Raw genomic sequence first — 20,122 nt, forward strand, 5'->3', positions numbered from 1 at the left:
CGACATATACTCCTTGCCTATCACCTTGTTACCTACAATCTTGACAGACCAACAATCTCTCTCGGGGCATGATAGGTGGGCACCTTCATGTCCAATGCAGCGCCGCTGTATCCCAAGTCCTCGGCTGTCAGTACAGCACACTTCTCGCCAATGAGCAGTGCAGTCGAGTACGTGTTGCAGCCGACATTGTCAGGGCAGATGGACAGATCGGCAACCTTGAGACCCTTGACGCCGTGAACGTTGAGGCGTTCGTCCAGCACGCCGTGCTTGACGATGCTGTTTCCGTTCTTGGGTGCCATGGAACAAGTACCAAGGGAGTGCCAGGTAGTTTCTACGTGGCCTGTGGAATGTCAGTTGCCATAAGTGTGAGTGAGATAAGGCAGGGGGGTTTCATACGCTTCACCCAGGTCACGATGTGCTCGATATCCTCGTTCGTGTAATGGAGGTCTTCAAGCACGTGTTGCGAGTTGGAGTTGAGGAAGTTCGGGCTGGGTGCTTTGCCCTTCTTAATATCTAATGGCATGGTCCAAGAGCCGTGCTGGATTCCAGCAGTTAGGTTACCCGGAAGAGCATACTGTTGTCGGATCAGTACGTGGATGTGGACATTGCAGGAGTGTCACGTACAGCATTGGTAGTGGAAAGATCCATATCCAAGGCTCGCGCGGGGCTATCGAATGCATAGAATGGGTGCATAGATTGCACCTCGCCGGCGTACGCATCCATGCGGCGCGCCGTCTCACGAGACTTGATGTATCCCCAAACTTATCCATGTTAGTATTGTAGTTGTGCGCTTTGATGGAACATACCCATTGGAGCCATATCACGCTTGTCATTCATGAATCCCGCATCGAAATCCGGAGCATCGTAGGGGTTGGGTGAGGTAATGTGGGTCGAACCGCGGGAGAAGGGATACTCTATCGTAAGTCAGCACCACAAAACCACCACCACGACATCGCGACACCATTCTAAACATCTGAACGAGCACTTACCTAGGAAATGGAACATGCTAAAGAAGTTTCCATGGGGCATGACCATGTGGTCGCCGAACCAGCCAGCAATTACGGAGTAGTGCATGACCGGCTTGTCAGGTTTGTCCTTGAAGTAGCTGTCCCAGCCAGACCGGAACTCTGGGCAGGGCCATTTGTCCATCATGGTAAGCTCTTCTTCCGTAGGACGGATCTTAACGCCAGCTTCGATACCGTTGGTAGCAAGTGGTCCTGTGCCGTTGAGGTTCCACTGGTCAAAAACTTGCTTCTGAACTGCAGGGTCTCCACGAACGAAATCGTCGAAGGACTCCACACCTGGCTTAGCACGGAATGCCGAAAACGTGAGATAATGGTCCTGGAAGTTCAGACCGACACCTGGAAGATCGACGAGGGGCTTGACACCGGCCTTGCGGAGCTTCTCTGGGTCACCAATACCGGATCGCTGAAGGATGAGCGGAGAACTTAGAGTACCTCCGGATACGATGATCTGCTTCCTGGCCTTGATAACTCTGGAAGTCAACTGTCCTGGAGAAAGAGGTTTGGTGGGAACAACCTTTACACCGACGGCACGGTCGCCTTCAAGCACTACCTTCTCGACCTTGTTGTTAGTCATCAGATGCAGGTTCTGATGAACGGCACGAGTGCTATGAATGTAGCCGTGTGCAGAGTCAGATCTTCGTCCGGTATCACGATTGATCCACTTGAGCCAGTGCTCAGCTCCATGTGCGGTTGTCAAATCCTGAAGATCGTCGGTGAAAGGAATACCTTGAGATTCAGTGGCCCTCAAGAAGTCGTCCTTGATGGGATAAGTGTAGTTGCCAAAGGAAACCTTGATTGGCCCCTCAAAGCCGTGGAGGTCACGGTTGCCGCAGGAGCGCTGGTACGTCTCGTGCTTCTTCATGAGAGGGATAAGCTCCTTGGTGGTCCAGCCCTTCGCTTGGAAGTCATCGTAGTCAGATGCAGAGGCACGGGTGTACATCTAAGTAGTGGTCAATGGCCGTGCCGTATAACCAATACTTTTTCTGAAGCTTACCATGAAATTGATAGACGATCCGCCACCCAAGATGTGTGCACAAGGCACGACAGCTCGTCGTCCATCGAGCCATTCGGAAGGTCGAGAGTAGTAGAAGGAGGCAGTCTTGCTGTCCAACTTCATGTTACGCGGGTAGATACCCGGTCGGAAAACCCATGGATTGTTCAAGTTCGATTCTCCGGCCTCGATGAGGAGGACCTGCAGATTGTGATCCAAGTTCGCCAGTCGTCCAGCGACGACGCAGCCACAACTTCCTCCACCACAAACAATAATATCAACCTGGCATGGTTAATTACCAAATTTTCCGGACGCTTCGGTACTTTACCTCGTCTGGGATCGTCATCTTGACAGGAACTAGACAATGGTCTCGTATGGTTTAAGATGTTACCAACCACAGGAGCACAATGTCAACTGGGCATGATGTCGCAATTGCAGCAGCAGTATCCATGTTTTAAACTCACCAAACCCCGCATTCCGGGGATCTCGGCTTCACGGAGACTCGTCACTGGGGGCTGTAGCACCACGGGTATTAGGTGCGGCGGATCCGCACGCAATGCACATATCCGCTTTGGGTACCGCACCAGTCCCATCGTGCAGTGAACTCAAGCAGATTGACTAGCCATTTGGGGCGAGTCAACTACATGGTTTGAGACAGGCGACATGTACCTTCCCCTCTTTCTGCTCATGCCGGATCTTGATGCCATCCGAGCATACCCACATAAGTACATTTCGCGGTAACAGAAGCCAGATGCAGCAGCTCCAGTTCCCACGTGCACAGCGCCAGCTGGAGGCCTTCAGCATCGATAGCAATCCTATCTGACCTACTCAGAACCCCTTGTACTTTTCCAGGATCCCATCTTCTTCTGCAAATTCTGCCACGTTGTGCTGAAAGCTTCCAGGAAAACCAATAGCCCCGGCGTTTTTCTCCGACTTACCCTGCACAACAAGAGCTTGTCTTGGATAATATTGGCGAGTGTGCGTAGGTATGATTAGTTTGCAGTGTCGGCTGAGGGAGCTCTTCCAGCGCAGTGGTACCATAGTCAGGCTACTAGGGTCTGTTGTATGCAAGACTCGTATGCTCACTGCTTTAGTGAGATGCGGAGAACGAATGTGCCCAGTAAGACCAAGAAGATTAGTTTGCATGGGACCCTTATCTGTAAGAGAATTGCGGACCCGATGCTGCGAGCGATCAACGCGGCGTATCAAAGCCTCGACATGAGCCAGGATCTGGAACATGTAAGTTTTATGTGGCCAGGACCGGCATTTCTAGCTATAGTTCACACGTGTCAAATGCTCGAATACGCGGATTCTTGGTGCTCAATTTCCCTGTAGGTGTGACGAAGATAGGTGTCTTAGAAATGGCAAGCAGTTTGAAGGCTACTGGTGACATCAGAGACGGCCCGGACTTCTTCAAACGTCGCGGCCGAAGTTCCTCGTGGAACACACGGATGTGGGGTGCAGTAGCTCCGTTCTTCTCTGAGGGGAATTGCATTGGCGTGAACACTAAACTGCGGGGTTGGTTCTGTCACGCGCTGACAGCCAGCCGTCACGCTGCTAAAAGTATCTGCTTGTAACTCCAAGCGGAACAGCTCCAACTTTACTTTAAAATTGGCGGTAAAACTGAGGATCTTCCGGCGAGGGTTTGAGGGGCAGGACAACGGACCTTTCAAAGCTCTACACCAGATGTCTGCCACAATCTACCTTTCATATTTGGGTCTGAAGGTCGGGTGTAGAATGCCATGTTTGTGAATTTAAAGCTCTTGTTCGCAAGACAACTATATTTCCGGGGGATGGAGCACTGGAGTGACTTCGGTGGATACAAGGGCTGGTAAAAGTGAGCGGGGTGCATGCTGACACTTGGCTGGAGACCGCGGTTCACAGACCGGGTATCGATTCGGCCCATCACTGTCCATGCTCCGCCTCACTCTGGCACGCAGGGAGCTTTAGATACCGCGTTCTTTGTTCAATCGTTTATGCTAAACTTTTGGGATAGATCCTAGTCATATTCACAGGAAGAGGTTGTGTAAGTAATTTTGTATGGACCGGAATATAGCTATTCTTTAGAAGAGTAAGATGGTCTCTTTCTCCCCCCTTTGTTAGAGGGACAGCGTCTTAGCCCTGGTTATGTGGGTAAGGCGGCAGAAGCAGTGGAGATTGCCTTGTCCTAGCCAGTCAGTAGCCCTCACTGCTCCTCAAGAGAGCCTAGCATAAATGGCTTGAACGCAGACGTCAGCTTATTTTCGTGGCATACCGTACCTTCACATAGCCGAGTAGACGTCTTCATCGGGTTTCTCAATTGAAGAAGTATCTTATTGCATTGAATGTGTTTACCACTATTTTCGTCGAAGATTGATTGTGCTAAGCTCGACTGCGCAAACGACGAGCCGAAAACCTTGTTACAGAGTCGGGATTGCAAGCCAGACCTATGCATCGGCGTGGCCGAGCTTAAACCTGTGAATTGGAACTTCCAATAATAAGGCCACGTTTAACTCAAGATGAATCCAAGCGAACATAATAAGAAAAAAAATCAGATTTAGAAGTACTATGGAAAAGCTCGTGCCTTCTACTGACAGGTACACCCATAAGAGGCTGGGTATCGTTTGCTTCATCACAAATGTATTTACACCAAAACGCCGCGGAACAAAGATTTTTCCAGAGTGGAGAGGAAATGCTGTAGGATGACGACATAAAAGTTATTGAGGCACTGTGATGGAAGACCCGTCCACCAGGTACCGCTCAGATGACCTCGTGTCGTTCCCAGCCGGTGGGTTTCTGGTGCGCAAGGTCTTTGCTTGGGTGTGGCTTTGATAGGTCTTTGTATTCGCTCGCGTAGGGATTGGGGTCCTCTTTCTGGTTGAGGTTGCCGAGCGTGTGGTTCACCTCCCGATGCTTGCTCTCATCTGCACGGACTAGAGATACGTCAGTCATTGTCACAATACAAATTACGCGTAAGGGAGGCTTACTGTACAGGAGTAGATCCCGCATGGTGCGGTGGCCTTCAGGCATTTTCCAGTAGTCAATCGCGATGTCAGGAGCCATCAGCTTCTCCCACTTGGGCAAACGTCCTGCATCAAGATCTTGCAGTTGACGTGTGTACGTGAAGACAGCTTCTTCTTCCAGATATCCGACAAAGCGGTGAACGGTGCGAGGACTGATGAGGTAGGCGAAAAACAATGCGTTACACCAGACTCCTTGAGCGCCTAGAACCATAAGGCGCATAAAAGGACCAGGCTTACTCAGCTTGAGAAAAGTGAGCAAATGCATCCGCTCGTTGTAGCTTTCCTCGAGCAGTGTCTCAATCCTGGTTTGCAGTCAGAACCCATTCATAAGGTTTGAAGAGCTCGATTGTCAGATTCCCGCAGTGCTGCTTACCATCCATTGTCGCGCTTCATACGCCTCATTGAGTTGAGATGTCTGAGCATACCCGCGACCATTCCAGGTACGCCCGCCACGCTCTCAAGAAAGACGTTTCTGATCATGTACTTCTCCTCAGTCATGGCACCTTCTTTGTGCTTATAGCCAGTGGCTTTATCCAGTCCCCATCTGAGCACTCTGGTAGCAAGAAGAGCGGCTTTGTCAGATGCTGTCTGGGGTTCTCGGTGAGCGATTTGGACCCCATCCATCTGATTTTCGCTGAATTCTGGCGTCTCTATCAGAAACCATCAGTTTGAGAGATCAGTGTGTACCCACCAGGGTGGGGCCATGCCGCTGGTGTTCTGCGGACCATTTCTGTTTCTTTCTTTTCGAAGAACTTCTGGATCTTGGGACTCTCTGAGGAGGAAAACTGGCGTTGATAAGCCGGAGCCTGGATGTGCTGAACGACCATGAATGCAGGTCGGACCGAGGAGGTGTTCAGAGATTTGAGAAGCTGAGCCGTCGCCCGCCTGGAGGCGACGGAGCCCCGAATGGCTAACCTGGTGGTGATCATTGGCGAGCGTTCAAGATATGTATTTCACTAGGTGATGTTTTGCTGTGGTGGTGAGTGTTAATGGTGAGCTGGTATTCAGGCTGAGGCACGCAATGGTACTTTATATAATCGCAGGATTCATGCAAGTGACACCAAATTTCTAAAAAAGGGCTATCGGTCAGAAACTGCCTCGACTTAGAAGCTGCTGCAATCGACACAGTCATCAAAGGGTGAAGCAGGAAGTCCAAGACAGCGCCAGCCACTAGTCATCGGCATCGTCGGCATGTTCAGTGCACGTCTACCGAATAGCTGGATGGGATTGGTCGGTTAGAGTTACATAAGACGCGTACGGTCGCGTGCCGGTAGAAGAGTTTGGTGTTTGGTGGCTGTGGAAGGGTCACCACGAGAATCCACCGGGTCAGCCTTGCCAAGCCATCGCAGCTGCAAACGGTTAGATTCTACGAGTGGCGGCAAGAGCACGCAGAAACCTATCAAAAGAGTCTCAAAGTTGCCGAAGTATGTCTGATCGACTGTCACGCCTTTTTTTGGGAATGCTTTCCCTGTTGCGCACAGGAGAGCTACGCTCTTGCTCGAAGAGACTTTCCGACAGATTCTCGCCCGGGGTCTCGGTGATCCACGCGCAGGGCTGAAGGGGTTTCGGTATCCGGATCTACCGCACGTTACAGCTGCAATCACCAAGCATTGGCTCTGCTCGGTTTCTTGTTTGCAGAATTGCTCGGATACAGCGGTTCCTGACACTGCTCCAAAAGGGCTACCCGAGGGCCTTCGCAGTATCTCAGCAAGAGCTTCGAACAGCGAAGAAGGTCTGTAGTCTAGATGCTCATGAGCTCACAACGGTACTGCAAAGCTACTCCAAATACCTCCCGCCATACAGAGAGAACACATGCTTACACTCAAGTCTTGTTAGGAGGTGAGACTCGTCTTGGTGTGTACGAATTTGGGATTCCATGCGGGGTCGCTGTGCTGACTGAGTTTTGCATTTATTGACGGCTTGCGTCTCGCAGAATCCTTCAAGCGGAAGGGTTGGGCAGCTATCAAAGTGGGGCATTCTTTACTCATCGTGCCCGAGAAATGGCTTCCTCCGCTCTTTTGCGCGGACTACTTGACCAGCTTGCTCTACTGGACGTTGAAGCCACTTTCTCCACTCTTAGATGAGATATCGTTATGCTCAACACCCGACACAGACGCTGCAGACGGACCCTTGTTCAGGTGCTGGATGAACTCCTTGATCTTATCCTCGCTGCCCTGAGCCTCCCCTTGGACCTGAGTTGGATTAGTGTTGGGAAGGTGTTTTTGACCTATGAAGACCGCAAGAACTCACGGTGCCATCTGAAGCGTTGGACACAAAACCTGTGACGCCAATGCTCTTGGCCTGCTTCTGCGTGAACGATCTAGCAAGTATGAGCTACCAGGACTAGCATTGACCAAACTAAGCACGTACCTGAAGTTGACACCTGATCACATCGTAAGTAGGGCCGGCGGACGGATAGGGCTGCAGGACCTACCTTGCACCTCGCCATCAACCTTGAAAGAAATCTACGATATCAGCTCTGCTATGGGCTGTGAAACCAGAATGACGTACTCGCTTGTCAGACATTCTGGCTGTTGTCGTGAAGAATCGTCTCATTCAAAGGATCGCGTAAAGAGCTGCCTAGACAATCTGGGTGTTGTTGTTTTCTCGAAATGATGTGTCGTCGTGCTCGTTCGCGAGATTGACTGGCTTGCTCCATCACAGTAACGTCATGGTGTAGAAGCACGCCGCCCTGTCATTGGACACACAGGATGCAAGTGTACCCCTGGCAGAAATAGCGGGAGAAAGCACGACTGACGTTTGTACAACGCAACAGCTCTCAGTAAATCTACGACTGCTCACATGTTGAATCTGACACCTTGCACTTATCGCCGTGGCCGCGTGCGTGCGGTGAAGCGTGAGCCGGTCCGACGCTAGTGTCGCGTTGTTTTGCGACAAGGGCTCGCGTTGCTAATCAAACACCCCTTTCGACACATGGCAACATCCGTAATTCGGCCATACCCATACCCATGAACCTTTGCAGGCACCGGCCGAACTGCTCTTCTGCAGCTCCACCGCGCATGTTTGCACCAAAACACCATCGCACCTGACCACGAGTCCGCAATCAACAGTCAACGACCATCGCACCCCCTGTCGTCCCATCATGGATTCGATGCCCACACCCCCACCGGAGCGAGGCTCTTCGCCAGAGCCGTGGGCCACGCCAGCCCTCGCACTGAACGCGGTGCCTCAGCTCGATCGCTCCGTATCGACAGCTTCGAGCGTGTCTTCTCACTCGGGTCGATCGGTGAGCTCGCGACTTTCAGAGAGTGGAATCCCGGGCAAGAGGCGAGGCTACATGAGACCGGAAGGCACACAGTTTTCGGATTCGGCGAAAAACAGGGAAAGCGTCATGAACCTAGGAACGATCGCGCATCTGCAATACTACTTTGCTCGGACCGGGCTGCTGGATACAGCTACGGGACGCGTCGCAAAGTCGAGGAAGCCAGGTTCGAGGTCTCCTGGTGGGACCGAGGCGGAAGTCGACATGTCCATACTGTCGCCAGTATCGCCTTCTCTAGCAGCGTACGATTTTGGCGATAGCCTAGTCGAATCGCCTCAGGATGAGACTGCTTCTATGGACTGGGAGGGTGGCGAGCCCATGATGCTCCCACCCACTGTCAGCACCTACAAGCAGAACCCCGTATACGTTCCTCCGCCTCCAGACATGACCGTCCTGCGCCGGGAACTGCGCGAGTCTCTCGATGAAGCTAGCAAGCACCTGCAAGAATTGGAGAAGCGCTTTACCGGTGATGACCCCTTGGAGAGCGGGGGCTCAGGTCCACGCTCAGCTGATGCGGCAGGGTGGCACGAGATTCAGGGCCTCAACCTTCTGGATGTCACAACTTTGGCTATCAGAGCTGCCAAAAACTACTACACCGCGCATGAGGAGCCCCAACGGTTGTATGCTATCAAGACCGAACGCGACATCCGCAAAGAGCTGTACGAGGTGTTAGAGGTCCTGAAACGCCTGGCAATACGCAATTTCGCCAATGGAGTGCAGCCTTACGAAGTTGCACAGATCAGACAGTGGATTGCGAGCATCAGCGACCTGCTCGACGCAGAGGAAGAGAAGGAGAGACTGGAGCACGCACAGAGAGAAAGCTGGGCGTGGCGTGAGGGCGACTGGTCAGGTCGAGAGCGCGAAAGGGAGTTGTTGTTTCTAAAATCTTTCGACAACACCACCGACTCTCTGCCTGACTGGACAGAGCCAACGGAGAGCGAGCCCCAGACACCGTTTCTCCTTGCCTTACAGAATGGACTACGCCTCGTCCACCTGCACAACAGCCTAGTGAGGAAGTCACGTCGCCACTTTGAGGAGATCAAGCAATACCACACCGACACAGCGAAGCCATACCGATGTGCCGATAATCTGAGGTACTGGGCCAAGGCTGCCGAGCTACGTTGGGATATTAAGCTGGATGTCGACGTACTTGGCGTGGTCCAGGGCAAGGATGCCGCGGTGTGGAAGAAGTTCGATGCCGCTGTCCTGCAGTGGTGCCAAGGCGTACGAGAGGAGATCACATGTGAGTGGTTGAAGCAGAAGAACCAAATACGAGCACCGACGCTGCACATCCGCAACCCGAGCTGCGAGGGTTTGTGAGCCTGCGTGTCTGGACCTGGGTGCTTGGATGCCTCTGCGGACCTTTCTTTCTCACACGACCTTTGTTGTCTATGTTCTTACCTAGAAGTACCTAATATGTACGAAGCCGCCGGCCGTGCAGTCGCTGGCTCGTTCTCGGAGACTCGTCCTGGTCTGAGGCTGGACTGTCTCCAAGACGGCGCGAGTGCTTGGTCGATGCACCTATTTTCCCTGCCCAGCAGGCGTCAGATACCCCATTTTCTGCAGCACTAGCATCACTTGCAGTAGCGTAGCATTTACATAGCCAAGAGGTCATGCAACTTTTCTACAACATTTTGGATCTGACTTGTGCGTTTGTGAGTGAAGAAAGACGTTGCCATTCTGTCGAAGCCCCCTACCGAAGGCACCGAGGGGTCGATAAAGTAAAATGAACTTGTCCAGCGATACGGGACACACGGACGCAGTTGGTGGCGTCTAAGATTAACAGTTCAGTTCATGAACTTCTGGAAACAGGGGTCAAGCTAGCGGTGATTGCGGTTCACCGGGGTCGAGTGTCAGGGCCGCGGGCAAGGTGTTCTGAATGAAACAGCAGTGTCGCGCAGATGCACACGTCTCTTCCCACGACAATGGAGGGGCTGGCGAGTGCATCTACGCACGCGAGTCTTTGTCCATCACGTTGTTGTACAGTCCAGTCCAACCGGCTCGAGTCTAGCTTCCTGCACGCCGTGTTGTTTGTTGACAGCGGACGCCGTGTGAGACGGTCAACTAGGCGAACGTGAACGCGACTTCCCCGACTCAGCCCAAGTGCTGCTCCCTGCAAGGCCCGCACAGTCGCTGCTGCTCCCTTCTCTCTCACCTCCATGACGCAGAACAGCTTCCGGGGTCCAGCAGCAGCAGCAGCACCAGCAGCAGCAGCAGAGAATGACTCCATGAGCAGTCTGCGCACGCCGCATTTGGTCGACAGCCCCGCGTCGAGTGAGGTGGCAGCGACACCGCCAGATCAGCCCGCGCCAGCGAGCAGCAGCACCGCATCGTCATCCCCGCGCACCCAACTCAGACGCACTGCCTCGCTCAACAATAGCAGCAGCAGCATCCTGGACAGCACCACCAAGCTCGCCCGCAACGTGTCTCCAGCCCTGTTGGCCCGCATGAAATTCCTCAACCAGGCCAGCTCCACCGACAGCCCCAGCAAGAACGCGCCCTCGCCCGGCGCCATTGGCCGCATTGCTGAGCACAAAATCAAGCAGCTCGACGACTTCCACTCCACTAAGCGCACCTTCAGCATCGAGCGCCGCGGCACCGCCTGGAGCAGCGGCACAGGCAGCCAGCTCGGCACGCCGCTGATCCCCCAGCTGACGGGCGAAAGCGTCCCAGCGCTGGTCATGGAGCGCGACCTCGAGAGCGACATTAGCAGCGTCATCAGCACCAGCGACCGCGTCCTGCCCTCTGAATCAGAGGCAGAGACGGACGATGTTCTCGACATGCAGAAGTACCGTCTGCCTGACATCACCAAAACCAAGAGCCTGAGCCAGACCATCGCCGAATCTGACACCACTCCCGTCGCCGACCTGACACGCCCGCCCACACCACCGCCCAAGGATACCCCGCCTCTGCGCATCGAGGACGAGGTTTCAGTGCTCGATAACCACAATGACATGGACGTCGCGTCCCACTTTGCCCGCCGACACCTGCATCGCACAAACTCCATCTACACGCTGTCCAAGGCAAGCTTCAGCAACCAGATCCAGCAACTGACGTCGATGAAGCTTCCACCCACCACGATCGCGTCTGAGATCACTGCGCTGCCCTCGTCCACACTTGCCGGCCGCGCACTACACAGCTCTGCAAACGACATCCGCCTATGGATGGCCAAGGCTACCGAGGTCTTGAATGGACTTGATGCCGACGATGATGTTGAGTGGGCTGCTGCCGCCGGAAGAGAAGGCCTGGCCGACGTCGATGCCGCCATTGGCAAGTTCGAGGGTCTCATCACCGTCTACATCACCGCCATCGAGGACCTGCAGTCACGGCCAGACATTGCGCTGCTGCCTCTCAAGGACCAGACAACATTGGTCACTCAGATGGAAGAAATCGTCGGAAACTGGACCGAAATCAAGCGCACACTCAAAGGCATCAAGAACCAGGTCGAGATCGCCATGGAATGGGAGGAGCTCTGGAACTCGGTGCTTGGTGAGATCGGTGCCGAGGTTGAGACTCTCAGCCGTCTAGTGTTCGAAATGGAAGAGCGCAGGCATCGTGTCATATCTGATTCTGTGGCTGAATCTGCGGAAAAGTTCGACATCGCCGACCTTGAAACGATTGTGGAGACGCCACGACAAAACAAGATGCACAACAACCGGCTTAGTATGCCACCTACGCTTACAGTCATGTCACCTATCTCGCCCATCCCTCAAATCGAACAGGAGAGCTCACGTCTGCTGGAGATCTTTGCCAAGCTGCAGCCGTTGCGTGCGTCGCTTGACTTCCTTCCCATGCGTCTAGCCTCATTCGAGATGAGGGCGAGCACCATGTTTCCTTCTGCATGTGATGAGTTAATGCGCAGAAAAGAACAACTGGAAAAGCAAGAGAAGACTTTGGAAGCAGAAGCAGATGCATTGCGAGAGGAGCTGGGTGAAGACAAATGGGTACACAGCTTCAGACAAGCTGGCAGCAAAGCCGTGGCCATGTACGATTCATGCATGAAGAGCATCGAGAGATTACAGCAAGCTATCGATGATGGTGACGATGAGAAGCTAGGCTCGCGCATCTCTACATACAAGGACAAGAGAGATCATTATCCGCCCTCAATCAAACGGGTGCTCGAGTTGATCGACATAGAGATGAAGCACAGGTCGACAGTCAATGGCGAGATCCTGCGCATCCAACAGGACGTCCGCCAGAAAATGTCCGACTTGGAGGGAGGGATCCAGCAAATGGACGCCATTCTGGATGACGTGTCCGCATCTCGCAAACTTCGAGATTCCGTCTCCACAGTACTATCTGCACGCACCGAAGCCTCTTCCGCAATTGACACGCCAGGTAGCTCGCCTGCATCGAGTGTTGTGATGAGCCGCAAGGGTAGCGACTATAGTTCCATGACCCCCGCAGGCCGAAAGTCACGCCAATCCAGCACCTCAACGACAAAATCATCCCTACCACCGAATCGCCGATACTCTAGCCTACCTGTCATTCCGGGAAGCACAACCCGCAAGTCTCTGCCCGCTACGTATCTCGAGCCGACTATATCTCGCGCGATGGCCTGCACACCGACACGCACTGCCCACTCGTCGACCCCTGCTATAGAACGACCCTCAACAAAGCCTCGTTGGAACACAAGCACAAACATGCGCGATACAGTTGTTGGGCACCACCACAAGCCGCTCCCTGCGACGCCACTGAGGAGCCTTTCTGGTCAGTCATCCATTCCGGTCAGAAGCCCTCTAGGACGTTCTTCGATGCTTTCGCCTCCTCCTGTCCATTCGGCGACCGCCACACCTGCAAAATCGTCTTTGAAACGCCCCGTAGCGAGCACGCTGCAGTCACCCTCCACACCTCTCAAAAGCCCCACGTTTGTGCATTCATCGTTCTCAACAAGAAGTCCAGCTTCGGGTCGCCGCGTGACCATCGCAGAGGACGATAGCAGCCCTCCCATCGAAGACAGCCCAATTTCTCGTCGCGCCACACGTCCAGCTAGTGCGATGAACAGTCGCCGCACCAGTCTTTTGCCTACGCCTAAGCCACGCACTACGTCAGCCTCCACCCTGACACCTGCTTCAACACCCGCTCGCGCTACCAGCAGGCTTGACAACACTGAGGAAGGCAGGAAGAGCAAGGCCGGCGATGGGCGATCAAGCCGCGTCAGCAGCCGTCAATCCAGTCTTGGTGTCACTGGCCGCCAATCGAGTCTCGGGATCAGTGGACGACAGTCAAGTGCAGGCGATAGACCGGTTTGGAGATAGGCTCTCACAAAGCGAGCCTATCTCTTGGACACTTGAGGTAGTCCAATGCGCAATCATCCCCCCCCCCCCCCCTTCCTTGGCCCTGGCTGGCCCATTCCTTTACTGCCGATTCCATTCAACAGCCTTTGCATTCAGCATCTACAAGCGAAGCGAAATTTTTCATGTGGTACATGGCTTGCATGTGCCGGCGTTCATGGCGGATTGGGGAAAGTATTTTATACCCCGGTGTGTGCTTATTTGCAATTTTTGTTCTCGGATAAGGCGCGTTTGTATTCTATGTGCGTCCAGTGCAGCGCAGCGAGCGCGAGTTTGTACACCAAAGCGTCCAGATCGCGACCCATTCGAGAGGGAGGAGAACGCTACGGCGACGAGGCGCTAATGGTACATTTGAGCATCAACCTGCAGCGATGTAGAAGATAGAGAGATACCATAAGCAATCGACATACCAGTTATCAAGTCAAGACTAGGTCCTTATAACGCGCGATTCGCCTCTGCCTTGGGCCCTCTAGTCGCCTCCCCCGAACACTTCCACGCATGGTCTCTCTCCCTGTAACCCCCTTCCCTATCAATATGCACATGCATGTTATCATCAAACACTTTCTCGTCCTCATGTTCATCGCACCGTCCAATGGTGTAGAACCGCCCATCACTCGGCCGCAAGATTCTCCCCAGCGGTCTCCCTACCGCGCAGCACCTGGAGCTTGGCGGATCCACCGGCAGACAGAGCGTCGCATCGGGGCACGGCAAATACTGCGCGATGAAAGCAGGGACATTCACATTATCGTTTTGCAGCACTTGGCCAGCTGTCGTCGAAAAAGTATCCCCGCGACTGCGGTCGTGCGTCCGGCTATACGCCCCCCCCGTTCCCATTCCCTTAACACCGACGCCCGCACTGCATAGCAGAGACTTCTGCATCTAGCCTGTTCAGCTTCTCGGTTTCGATCTCCACCTCGCGCCGCGCTTGCATGAGCGTGAAGGCTGACTCGTGTCTAGCTGTCTTTAAATGTGCGAGGTGCGATAGTTCTTCGTATGTTAATGGGTCGGCTAGCTCTTTGAGGTCACGGGTCCAGGGAGCATGGCTGGGGACTGGGGTGGCTGGGGTAGGAAGACGGTGGTGCGTGGTGGTGTTGATGGTGGTGTCGAGCTCTGTGTATCCGCTTGTGCTGGGATGGGGGAAGGACTTGGTGGGTGCGCATGGGCTGCGCTCGTATGCTGGCTTGGAGTTTGCTTCGTGGAGCGTGTCGGTGTGGGGGTTATAGATGTTGGGTTCTCCATAGTTTGAGATGGCGAGATTCGCAAGCATGTGTTGGATCTGGTCGAATGCTGTGGCTTTTTGCATTACGGATGAGACGGGTTGCGAGTCGTAGCACTGTGGGAATCCGAAGTAAATGGAAGACATTTTGTGTGTACTTTAGTTGGTTGTACCTGGAACTTGACTGTAAGGAAGTAACAAAAGAACCTCACATTTATGAACTTAAAGTAGCCACCAGGACTTACGTGCAGGTGGCGATACAGTGATGATGCATTCTGCCAGCACGACGACAGCATACAAAGTACGTTGAAGACACACGCCGGTGTCCCCACGTAGCATAAGACACCGCACTTGGAGCCCGGGTATAAATTACACCAGAAGATATATGACGTTCCAAACCCAACTCTAAGAAGAAGTGCGCTGTAGACTCTGACGCTACACGTAGTATGCCTGCTGTACAATGTGTGTTTGTGTTTTATTGTATCCGACTGCATCCTGCTGTAATTGCAACTTGGATGAGTGAAGCGGGGCTGGGAATGTCCGAACAGTGTGACAGATTTTTTAATGGTGAGGACAGGAACTGCAGTCGGGAAGTAGAAGCTCCAGAGCTGCGGGCTTCAGCGACGTTGAACATCGTGAAAAGGTGCATAAAAATTACCCAAATCGAAGATATCACTCGGAACTTCGGTTTTAAAATTCATTCTCGATTCCAAAGTTGGTGTGTACCAAAACGACGCACAGTGAAATGGCCATACAATATGCCCAGAGTTGCGCAAGTAAAAGCAGCTCTATACCATCACTGTTTGCCCTACCACTACAATGGGGAATCATTCCAGTAAGCCATCATGTTCTACTGCTTCAAACCAGTATGCTTTGCGTACACAACCACGGCTATGCATGTGGATTATGCCTCTCACGCACTTCGATTACCATGTGCACCGCAACTGCGATAGGTTTTCCAGGACGGCCGAATACTTTCCAAAACACCACACCTTCATCAGGGAACTGCAAAAAGGTGCAGAAGGGGAGGTTCAAGAGTGGTTGAATAAGTGAACTGGCGTCTTGCTTGCTGTAAAAGTCTTGAAGCGGGAAGGAGTTCAACCACGCGAGCTTGAATTCCTGAAAAGCTTCCCCGAAAACAACTCCACAATCAGATGTCTTGCTTTCTTCGACAAGCAGCCTACACCTGAAGACTGTTGCATCATCCTGGAGCACTGTCCGGTTGGCGACCTGCATACCTTCTACTGGAACCGCGCGGCGTCGATTAACAACGGTGCCTTTTCAGAAGCGTTCATGTGGTCCATCTTCAGCCAACTGGCAAACGCAGCCGCTTTCTTGCACGAAGGCATAGGGTGCAAGAACGCGGGCGACGCAAATCTCTGGCGCCCCATAATTCACCGCGACATCAAGCTCAAAAACATTCTGGTGAGGAGTCTGGGGTCGAACGACGATTTCTCCGAAATCACCATCAAGCTCAGCGACTTCGGCGTGGCAGCGTACTACGATCCAAAAGCCGCAAGTGACTTGAATTTCGCAGGAATCCCGGCGTACGGGCGCCAGAAGTTACCTGGGACGCGAGAATCTGCTCTCCAGCAAGCGATATCTGGTCCGTTGAAGCAGTGGTGCGTTATCTTGCCCACGGCTTCCCCCCAACCAAATGCCCTCGAACCAGCAAGGAAAAGTGGCTTGAAGAGAATGCAGGCAAGAAGCCATACCACGGCGACCTATCCAGAGCTGATCAAGCATTTTGGTGGGCCAGGGAAGCGGCTCCAGAGGCGATTCCCACCAACCTGGCGATTGACGATCAAGTAAAGGACGACCCCCAAGTATTCAAACGCGCTGAACAACTATCTTGGAATGGCGCTGAAGATGAAAGCCGATGAACGGCCAGAAGCCGGCAAGCTGGCACAGTATATCCAATGGACAAGTTCGGACTTTATTTTTGCAGACAATAAAACGCATTACCCACCCCCCCAAAATCCCCAAAAAATCCCAAAAACGCCAAATCCGAACGACATCTCCACGACGTGAAAGACGCGTAAACGCTAGCCAGCTGACTAATCCCCAATCACCATCCTCACTCCCACGCACACGCACCCTCCCCACCCTAACACCACCAAACCAACATAACGCACAAACCCCAGCACCTGTACGTCGCACCTCCCCCTCCTCCTTTTCCCTCCCTCCCTATTCCCATGATGAACGGAACCCCGCTGGTCTGAACCACCAGCGTGACTTCCCCATACACTTGACCCGAGAGCCACGTGCCTCTCCCTGCCCAAACGCGCTCCATCTCGTGGTTGGCATGCATACAAACGCATGTGTATATGTTTGCTTGCTAGCCCGGATGGTGGTGCGAAGGGAAGAACTGGGGGGAGGCGGGCTTGATGCGCGAGACTAAGATAGCTCTGATTGGAATCGTGGGTTGTGGATGGCTGGCGTGTATTGGTTTTATGTGGTGTGCGATGGTTTGCTGACTAGAGTGCAGGTTGGTGGTGGGTGCTGTTTTTGTTCTTTTGAAATGGTTGCAATAGGACGTTTTGATGGTCTGATCGTGTGTCTCTTTGTGTGATTTTAAAGAGTAGGCATGAGGGGGTCGTGTGAATGCTGGAGCTTGACAAAGTGCACCCTTATCTACCAGCAAGTTCTCTACGTTAAACGCCCGTTTTCAAACGGCACATTCAATCTCATCCGTCTCTGCCTTGCTCTCTCCATCTCCCAGTCCCTCTCTTCATCGCCACTGCGCTCATCCTCGCTAGCACCCCGCTCGTCGATCATAACTTCACTCGCCCCGCCCTCGCTACTCGGTCTTCCACTTCCACTCCTGTCGCTCCTCGTTGGGCTCAAGCTCTTCAGTCGCTCGGCCGGAATGCGTCTCTGCAGGCGACTTGCAGCTGTAGGTTCGATCTCAGCGAGCGCGACAGGCGTTGCGATACTCATCAGCTCAGCAATGGCACCTAAATCCTTGCTGAAGCTTGCTATACTATCCAGTCGCTCCTCCCCCGGCGCCTGGTTTTTGGGCAGTGTGTCTGCGACGACGATGCGGAGCTCGGGTAGCCATCTCCTCACAAGATACCGCTTGATGCGACTCCAGGTCCCAAATTCGTCGACTGCTGGGTCGTAGTCGCCCTTGCGCTGCAATTTATCACCGCCGAACCATCGAGTCACAAGACGCCACTTAATCAATCCCCATGTGCCGACAAATGTCAGTCCACTCCTGGGCCCACGCCTTGTCCACAGATGTGGGTAGTTGACTGCCAGGTCATAATACAGAGACTCGTAGACGCCTCTGCGAAGTGGGTTCTGGCGCTGCGTAGAAAGTGAATGCTTGACACCGTACCAAAGTACAAGGACGGTGAACAGAACCGGTACAGCGGAGATGAAGAACCACTTGATTGACGGGTTTGACTCAAACGTATCGACATTCATGCCGAAAAAGCCACATACGAAGGTCAGTGGAAGGAAGATGAACGTAATCCAGCTAAGGCGCCACATAGAGAGGCCGAGCTGCAGGGAATGACGAGCGTCGCGAATGCCTACACTCTTGTACATTAGATCTGCGAGGGCGGTTGTTGGTGCTATAATGTCGCGCTCCCATTGTTTGGTGAGGCGTTCGAGCTCAGTCGGGGTATTGCCCAGCCATTCTTCGTCTTCTTTTGGATCGCCTGATGCGAGTTCGTGCAAATATGTGCGCATATCTTTGACCATATCCAGGTGTTTCCAAATCAAGCGCTCGACTTTGAGCCATAAGGCGCTGTTGCTCCAGAGCTCCTGATCGCGGGACTCATCGGCGGGGTTTTCGTAAATCTTGTCCTCCAGGATACCAACGTGCGCCTCACATGTGGCGAGGAAGCGGTCCCAGTTGTAGGCGAGGGCCTTGAAGATGTCTTTGAGGATGTAGTCCATGCACTCAACTGTTAGTGCTTCATCGGATGATGTTTCCTCGCGTGAAAGGTAGAAGGTTAGTCGCCGCCAGCGAGATTCGATTTCTTGCCGAGCGCCAATCAGCGTGTCTTTAACATCGCCAGATTGCGAACTTTCGAAGACAATGATGGTGCTACCGTTATCGAGAGTGTTGAGTTTGGGAATGTACTTCTCTCTGTGTTCGTTCGCATTCACATCTCCATACGACTTCTTCAAGCGCTGGTAGTCCTCAAACTCTTCCTCGTTGTAAGGATTGGGTATGTCTGGATCAGTTGCCGACCCTGGCGTGCCGTTGCTCAGCTGTACGTAAACGGAGAGACGCTGTACGAGTGCATCATAGGCATAACAAGGCTGATCATCCGCATCGTAGCCGTTGAGCTCCATCATCTTGGTGCCTTTCTTCGGCTTTTGAATCTTTCCTCTTGGAAAGTGCTTCAGATAGTCGCAACTGAACGAAGCGCGACTAATGCCCCTCCATGGATCGCGCTGCGCTCGAAACGTCCTTCCGTTCGGGACAGGCTTATTGTTGCGTACAAGAGGCCGTTCATACTGCGCCCATTTCCCAAAGGTAGTGCCGACAAGATCGTGACTTCCATCGATATTGAACTTGCCCAGCAAGAAGCGTGTCGCCCAAGGTGCATTCTGTACATGGATGACTCGAAGTGCAGCCTGATCCGAGACGCTTTTCTTCCGGTAGAACCTCCGTAGACTGTCCACGTCACAGAACTCTTTACTGACTACCTTTCTCTTGCCTTCTGGGGCGTGTTCCTTCCCAACGTAATCAACCAGCAACACACGGCCGTGCTTCCAGCTTTCGTCTGTCCATTCTTCGTGCCACTGTAGGTTTGGGCTATGCTTGCGTCTGTGCCCAAACGTGCTATTTCGCCGCTGCTGAGCGGTAGATTGGGACTCCTCATGCTGGTATGTCGGTCGTACATCAAAGGTCCTGGCTCGCTCTATTCGATGGTTAGACGTTGATCACGACGCCCCCCTTGGCCGCATGTTAACTCTCAAAGCAGTCTGTCCACAGAGCCGCATCCAGTTATATATTCCAATCTCCTCCTGTGCCAATTAAAAATATCTGAGTATATTGCGCTTACCTGCAGTAGGCGAAGGTGACGGCTGTGGAGGCTCTCCACTCGCTGTATCTTCGATGGTGATAGGCGGCGGGGGATCACTCCTCGAACGCTTGAGACTAGTCATGATGACGCTAGAGTGTTAGTGAAGTTTGTTGTTGATGCTCGTCCATTTATTAGTCAAATGAATTCGATCGTACGGGAAGCAAACAACAGGTGCGACTGCAGTGCAGGAAGTAGCAAACAACGACTGGGTAAATGTTTTGATTGATGCTGCCTAGTCCTGGTCGCTAGGTATATAAATTGCATAA

At 53.1% G+C, this 20,122-nt stretch overlaps 6 protein-coding genes across 6 annotated transcripts, besides 2 other annotated features; 2 read left to right on the top strand and 4 right to left on the bottom strand.

Moving 5' to 3' along the window:
* Positions 1 to 32: 32 nt before the first annotated feature.
* On the bottom strand, positions 33 to 2,362 carry EKO05_0000220 (Alcohol oxidase; the record flags this gene model as incomplete). The annotated part of the gene is made up of 7 exons (XM_038937064.1): positions 33 to 340; positions 397 to 574; positions 625 to 761; positions 807 to 914; positions 990 to 1,965; positions 2,020 to 2,298; positions 2,345 to 2,362. The coding sequence occupies 7 exons, from the start codon at positions 2,360 to 2,362 to the stop codon at positions 33 to 35; spliced, it is 2,004 nt and encodes a 667-aa protein (XP_038802758.1).
* A 2,393-nt stretch (positions 2,363 to 4,755) lies between these two features.
* EKO05_0000221 (inducible alternative oxidase 2) lies at positions 4,756 to 5,947 on the bottom strand (the record flags this gene model as incomplete). Its single annotated transcript, XM_038936686.1, has 4 exons — positions 4,756 to 4,928; positions 4,983 to 5,320; positions 5,392 to 5,659; positions 5,710 to 5,947. 4 exons carry the CDS (start codon positions 5,945 to 5,947, stop codon positions 4,756 to 4,758), a joined length of 1,017 nt encoding a protein of 338 aa, XP_038802759.1.
* A 1,116-nt stretch (positions 5,948 to 7,063) lies between these two features.
* On the bottom strand, positions 7,064 to 7,544 carry EKO05_0000222 (Acylphosphatase; the record flags this gene model as incomplete). Its single annotated transcript, XM_038937057.1, has 5 exons — positions 7,064 to 7,210; positions 7,269 to 7,338; positions 7,389 to 7,401; positions 7,453 to 7,483; positions 7,530 to 7,544. 5 exons carry the CDS (start codon positions 7,542 to 7,544, stop codon positions 7,064 to 7,066), a joined length of 276 nt encoding a protein of 91 aa, XP_038802760.1.
* Positions 7,545 to 8,121: 577 nt separating this feature from the next.
* EKO05_0000223 (uncharacterized protein) lies at positions 8,122 to 9,621 on the top strand (the record flags this gene model as incomplete). The annotated part of the gene is made up of 1 exon (XM_038944637.1): positions 8,122 to 9,621. The coding sequence occupies one exon, from the start codon at positions 8,122 to 8,124 to the stop codon at positions 9,619 to 9,621; it is 1,500 nt and encodes a 499-aa protein (XP_038802761.1).
* Positions 9,622 to 10,460: 839 nt separating this feature from the next.
* On the top strand, positions 10,461 to 13,559 carry EKO05_0000224 (uncharacterized protein; the record flags this gene model as incomplete). Its single annotated transcript, XM_038944638.1, has 1 exon — positions 10,461 to 13,559. The coding sequence occupies one exon, from the start codon at positions 10,461 to 10,463 to the stop codon at positions 13,557 to 13,559; it is 3,099 nt and encodes a 1,032-aa protein (XP_038802762.1).
* Positions 10,486 to 10,518: a tandem repeat.
* Positions 13,560 to 14,669: 1,110 nt separating the features above from the next.
* Positions 14,670 to 14,698: a tandem repeat.
* A 2,762-nt stretch (positions 14,699 to 17,460) lies between these two features.
* Positions 17,461 to 19,938, bottom strand: EKO05_0000225 (uncharacterized protein; the record flags this gene model as incomplete). The annotated part of the gene is made up of 2 exons (XM_038936628.1): positions 17,461 to 19,691; positions 19,836 to 19,938. The coding sequence occupies 2 exons, from the start codon at positions 19,936 to 19,938 to the stop codon at positions 17,461 to 17,463; spliced, it is 2,334 nt and encodes a 777-aa protein (XP_038802765.1).
* Between the last annotated feature and the right edge of the window lie 184 nt (positions 19,939 to 20,122).

Source organism: Ascochyta rabiei, chromosome 1 (genome assembly GCF_004011695.2).
Source record: "Ascochyta rabiei chromosome 1, complete sequence".
NCBI lineage: Eukaryota > Fungi > Ascomycota > Dothideomycetes > Pleosporales > Didymellaceae > Ascochyta > Ascochyta rabiei.